This window comes from Sinocyclocheilus grahami, unplaced genomic scaffold (assembly GCF_001515645.1).
Source record: "Sinocyclocheilus grahami isolate Dianchi unplaced genomic scaffold, SAMN03320097.WGS_v1.1 scaffold2772.1, whole genome shotgun sequence".
NCBI lineage: Eukaryota > Metazoa > Chordata > Actinopteri > Cypriniformes > Cyprinidae > Sinocyclocheilus > Sinocyclocheilus grahami.
In genome coordinates, this window is record NW_015507949.1 from 1 (window position 1) to 6,315 (window position 6,315).

The following is a 6,315-nucleotide window of genomic DNA, read 5'->3' on the forward strand; positions in this document are numbered from 1 at the left end:
GCTGCAAGATGTTTCCGCCCGGTTTCGAACCGGGGACCTTTCGCGCAGCAGCCGAAAATAGTTGAGCTTAACTTCCCTTAACTTTTCCCGTTCGTTCTCTATGGCAGTGCTTAACGCTACAGATCCAATATATTTTTGGCCACGCGTAGATTTCATGGCGCTGTTTCACCTTTTCCGTGGCGGGAAATTTAAGTGTTGGGAATGTAGAAAACAAAACAAATTTGATGACAAGAATTTACTGTCTTAAGTACCTTTGCACAAGTTTTACCTCAGATTTTTTACCGTTGTTTTTACGTCAGCGTTCGAGATCAACGCAATTAAGCGGTCAAACCGAGAAGGTAAGTTGAATGACCCTTACGAAAATTAACCATGGTTTTTTTGTAGTAACCATGGTTTAACTATGGTTTTTATCGTAAAACCATAGTAACTACGAAATTAACCATGGTTTTACTGCAGTTACCATGATTTATAGTAATTGCAAAATGAACTATGGTTTACCACATTTGCAGTAGAACCATTACAAAATAACCCATGTTTTTTCTACAGTATTAACTAAAGATTTAGTTATTTCTTACTCTTAAAAATTAGGGCTCAATAAAATAATCATAATTAATCTCATGATTTCTGAAAATGAAACAATAATCAAATTTGGCAAATGTGTTGTCAGTTATTACAACAAATAACATTATAAAACTCAGCTTTGACAAGTTTTACCTATGAATGTAAACATGCAATAGGCATCCTTTTTCAGATAAGACCACCTCTTATGAAAATACTGCTGTAATATCAGATGCATGTTTTAAAATGAACAGTGAATGAACGACTAACAAGTGGTTTGATTGAAACAACGTGCAACCAGACCTCATTTGCCCCAATTGAAAGCATATTTACACTGTCTGAATACTTCCCTATCACCTACATTGTGCACTACGTGCCGTACACTGTGAACAACTGGCCGATCTCAGCCGCAGCTTCAGCGTCTATTTTTTAGTGTAGGGGGCGGGCACTTCGGATTCTAGAGAGCATTTGATTGGTCAGAAGATTTGATGAGTAGCTGGAGTACGACTAACCTTAAGACTAACATATTGATACCAACACCCAAAAAACTTTCATTTTGATTTAACAGGGATTTTATCTAAGGGACTAGCACCAGTTCAATCAAGAGGATGTGGTGCTGGTCCTTCAAGAGTCAATCTCAATCTGTCCATCTGCCTATGATTCTTATTAAGTGGGGGTCATATTTCAGGATGTCATAGCAAAGTCTCTAAGAACCTGACACCTTGCACTTCTGGAGTCTCCAGAAGTAGGTTGCCGTTCTGAAAAATGGTGGCGCTGGAGACTAAAAGGGCTCCTGATGGTTTCACACCTAATTCTTTATTCCTGATTTTGTTTTTGCAGTTAATATGCATCTTTTCTTTTTGGCCTGTTTTTGTCTGACCCTGCTGAAATAATGGACGTTGTGCTATCCGATGGTCACACCTTAATTTTGCAATTTCTAGTATTACATCCTTGTCATGAGCATTTAATAATTTTGACTTTTCAATCTGAGTTAAATCTATTTTTTTCCATTCCATTTTACCTCTAAAAGAAAACCTGCCTAATAATTACACACACCTGAATATAAGACATTTTTAGGTAACACTTTATTTCGATAGTCCACTTTAGACATTATATTAACAGTTAGTAACTTTGCAACTACATGTCAACTAGCAGTTAGTAGAGTATTAGTAGACTGTCTGCTTAATATCTTCTAACACTTTCTTTGTCAACATTCTACTAACCCTAAACCTACCCTAACAGTCTACTCTGAGAGTTAGTAGACATGTAGATGCAAATTAATGAGAATTAGTTGACATGTAGTTACAAAGTTACTTATAGTTAGTAGAATGTCTAAAGTGGACTATCTAAATAAAGTGTAATCCATTTTTAATTTCCAGCATTCCTTAATTATACAGGTATATCACATATAAATGATTAAATACAAAAATAATAGTAGTTATTAACATTGATGTGGTTTGGAATTGTAAAATGTACAGTGGGTACGGAAAGTATTCAGACCATTATCCAGAATCGTGGAGAAACCTATGTCAACTTAGCATGTTTCCTAAATATCTGCAAATATATTATGGTATTTTATGCTTTAGTACAGTCAAACAATTGCATACAGCACCATACACAAAATTGCATACAGGATAATACATTCTGTTGGTCATATAATGTACATTCTTTTTGCTTAGCTTCAGGTCCTGATTACCCTTTTAGGGTTATTTGTGATAACACCAGCTGAATGGACATTATATCACTTATTACATGGCTGCACTCTTAAAAAAGGTTCTTAAATGGTTCTTTGGCAGGGTGTATGGTTCCATGAAGAACCTTTAGAAGAACCTACTCCATTGCACAAAAGGTTATTTGTGGCACAGAAAGGTTCTTTAGACTATTTAATGGTTCTTCACAGTCAACATGTTGTAAATATTTTTTTTTCTGGAAAGTGAGATCAAGTGAGCTAAATTGTCCTGCCTGGTCCAGAACTCATTCCAGACTCATTTTCTATTAGTTGCGTTCAATTATAATGCAATATAAAGTATTCATTTTGAGTTTTATAAATAGTGTTGTGGTTTATTAGGCTAATTTAAAAAAGACCAGTAGATCAGTCCTTTATATCGATTACATCTATTTTAATGCTGTTTTGCATGACTCAAAAAAAAAAAGAAATATTAGGCTAGTTATTTAACAAAAGTTTAGTATAAAAAATACTGCAATCCTGTTTTAAAATGACATAAAAAGGCTGAGTGATATAAATTTTAAAATATAAAAGTGCATTTTGCACCTATGAATTGGTCGTAGAACTACAAAATGAGTTTCAAATTCGCGATTTAATAAAGATTTAATGTGATTTTAAGAGGTTTGTTTATGTGAATACTGCGTGACTGTGATGTGTTTTAATGGGCGTGGCTGGAGTCGCTTTCAAACACTGGAGCGGAGGCAGTTGCCATGGAAACGGGGCGCAACACTGTAACTGGCAAACTAGATCTTCGTCTCTCACTGCTGTTTAGTCCCTAAAATCACACAAATATCACATACATCTGTTCCAGACACTTTCTTACATGTAACTGACATGTTTCTGTTGAATATTTACTTTAATATTTACAGAAATGTTTTAGTCGTTAAAAAAGTCCGCTAGCATCTCAACTGTTTTCAGACGAGGTATGTTAGGCTAACTCTGAAGCTTGAGCTCGTGTTTATGAAAGCTTGGGCTTTTAATCACATCTTTATGTGTAGATGAGAGGTTTTGAGAGTTTTGTAAAGGTTTTGTTGTCAGTGGTTTATTGGAAGCTGTCTAACTTATTTAACCTAAAATATATGCTGTATATTGTTAATAGGTGATGTCACTTTCACGGAGCATGAATTAAATGAAGCTAACGTTAGTTCAAACGTGTTTTGATCTTTCATGGTAAACAAATATTGATAAACAATTGTTCTGTGGTTTCAGGAGTGATAATATAATCTTTCTACAAAAGAAGAGAAGCTCCAAGATTTCAAAATTTGTGAAGGGAGCTGCTGACAGAAATGCTGGAAACACAGGTGAGCATAGAAGAAATGAAATACATTCATATGCATTTTTTTCTCAACATTTGAAATATATAATAATTCAAATAGTTTATTTGAATGGTCGGAGTCTGTATGCAGGGGTGCAAGAGGATGTTAAGCACCCTGAAACGAAAGCAAGAGCTCCCTCACTTGAGGCTCAGAGTGTCAAAGGTTTCTATTTACAACATGTTTTTGCACCGTTCATACAAATTGTTATCATATAAATTGTATGTTTCAATTGCAGTCCAAATGCAATCCTCCAGGTCCTGCAAATTCTTTGTTTTCTGCGTATTTCTAAATATACAATTTATATAACATACAATATTATTATATTTATTATAATATACAAACAATATTGCACATTTCAAACACGTGTCTGTGTGCTATCTGGGAGTGTGGATTTGTCAGACATACAAATAACATTTTAGTAAAGAAACAGACTGTCAATGAAAACACCAAGACTTTAAAGGCAGTATGCCAGCTTTATTTAACATATTGAAAGCAAAATCCAAATGGCATATGTTATAAAGTGAAATATGTGAAAAACATGTGGAAGATTACATGTACAGTATGCACACAAAATGCATGATGAGTACAGAATGCAATGCTTTTTGACTTGTCAATCTTCAGCAACTTCAGCACCCATTTTTGTCTTGTAAAACATTCCAAAAGCCAAATTTTGATAGCTATGTTGCAGGAATTAACCATTGAGAGTTGATTTATATATATTTATTTACTTTACTCAGCCTAATTACTGCCTAAATTTGAAGCAACACTTGCAGATATGTTAGTAATTGCTTGAGAAGTTAGAATAAAGGTATTTAACTGAAGTAAAACTGTGCTGATAATCGTTCACGATTGAGCGGGTGGCAGAGGGACTTCAGCTGGAGGGTTTGGCTCATCATCAATCTTCAAATCACGGCAGAACAACACTGGTTCTTGTCCAAGACCCAGTTTGTACTGCCACAGATATAAACTCTCATTTGGCTTCAGCTCAAATGTGAGTTGTTCTTCCACTTCAGTCGCTTCGTTCCAGCTTTCGTTTTCAGTGCTGACATGTGAACCTCCATATTCTGCAGAAAAGGAGAACTGCCACTTCGCAATTAACCCTGAAAGGTCTCCAGATTCAATCGAGGCTGATGTGGCTATCTTCCAGTTGTGCGTGATCTGGGACATCTTCTCCTTATTGTATCCAACCTTTTTATTAATTCTCTTTTGCCAGGTCACTGGTGTATGGCTGTCATTAGTTATGGTTTTAATATTCTCCCAAATGCCAAAGGCTGGGCCTTTAGTTACTGACAGCCCTCCAGGCAGGAAGTTAAGAACATCGGGATGAACAGAATAGACAGCAGTACGCTCGTCTTTGTTGAAGTTGGTCCCTTTGTAGTACTCAACTCCCCACTCTGAGACCGGCTTGAGGAAGTAGTAGTGGTCTGGCAGACCCCAGTAATACAGACCATCTCTGCAGTTGGGATGCAGATCGTATTCGACAGCATCCTTGTCTTGATTCATGTTTGTTGTTCTTCGGTAAGTGCCCTTTCCTTGGAAGATGATGTAAAAATTGCCAAAGGCTGAGAGGTAGTGGTCTCCCCCCCGGCAGTTGGGATGAAGGCTGTAAACTACAGCACCGCTGTCTGTCGACAGATCGATGACCCTGCGGTAAGAAGTGCCCTTGATGATGTAGAAGTAGCCATCCTCGTGACCAAGGTAATGGTCTCCATTTTGGCAGGCAGGGTGCAGACCGGAAATAGTGATGTCTAAACCTTTATTGAAATTACTCGACTGCATATAGCAACCGAGATCAGAGCGGATTATATAATAATAGTCTTTCACTCCACAGAAGTCAGTACCTTTGGTTTTGCTCTTGGGAATAATGCCTTTCATCATGCTTGAACCTGCAACACAGAATAACCCAAAAATTCAGTCTCCATACCTAATGCAATGCTGTTATTCTAATCATTTTATAGACATGCTCTAGCTCACACAAACCGGACTTGCACACAAACTGCATTGCAATCATTTTCCAAAATGTCATTGGTGTGGAAATATTATGAAGTCTGTGAATAGCCGTTAACAGAAGACAGATGCAAAGAGAAGAAAATACTGTAGCAGGCAGAGCAAGATCACTGTTTGTGATGCACAAAATCCTAAATACTGAATTGGGAGTGAAGGATAATGAAGATATGAAATATGAATTATTTGAATAATTCTATAATATGTGTGCCATGTAGGTATGTTTTATGTAGCATGATAGTCGCTAGTCCTATAGGGGCGCAACACACACAATTGCTCTCACTAATGCATTCATATTACAGTTTTTTACGATTGTTTACACACTAAAATAAAAATTTCCACACTATTTGCAAAATTCTACTCCAATGAGCAAAACACCTCCACAGATTTGCACAACATTACACACAATGTCTGCTTCACCCTTTTTGCAAAACATTACACACAGTGATTTGTAAAACTCTACACACATTTTCACACCTTAGACACAGATAAGGATTGTGAGGTTACTTCCTTGTCATTACAAAGCCCCGGATTGCCAATGACCACACTAATGAACTAATTGGATAATCACATCCACCAGGTGTGGAAGCACACATGTGCTAATTTGAAAACGCAGCACTCAGGTGTGCTATAAAAGGCAGCAGGTGAGTTCACCTGTTTTCAACAAAAATGGAAGGAGCTAGAAGAGGAGGAAGAGGAGGAGGAGGAGGA

At 36.8% G+C, this 6,315-nt stretch overlaps 1 protein-coding gene across 1 annotated transcript in view; it reads right to left on the bottom strand.

Moving 5' to 3' along the window:
- Positions 1–4,443: 4,443 nt before the first annotated feature.
- Positions 4,444–6,315, bottom strand: part of LOC107575635 (uncharacterized) — an 8,927-nt gene continuing 7,055 nt past the window's right edge. Inside the window, exon 2 of the mRNA XM_016261996.1 lies at positions 4,444–5,486. Within this exon, the coding sequence (XP_016117482.1) occupies positions 4,444–5,478 (1,035 nt within the window). The 5' untranslated portion in view covers positions 5,479–5,486. The remainder of the gene's footprint in view (positions 5,487–6,315) is intronic.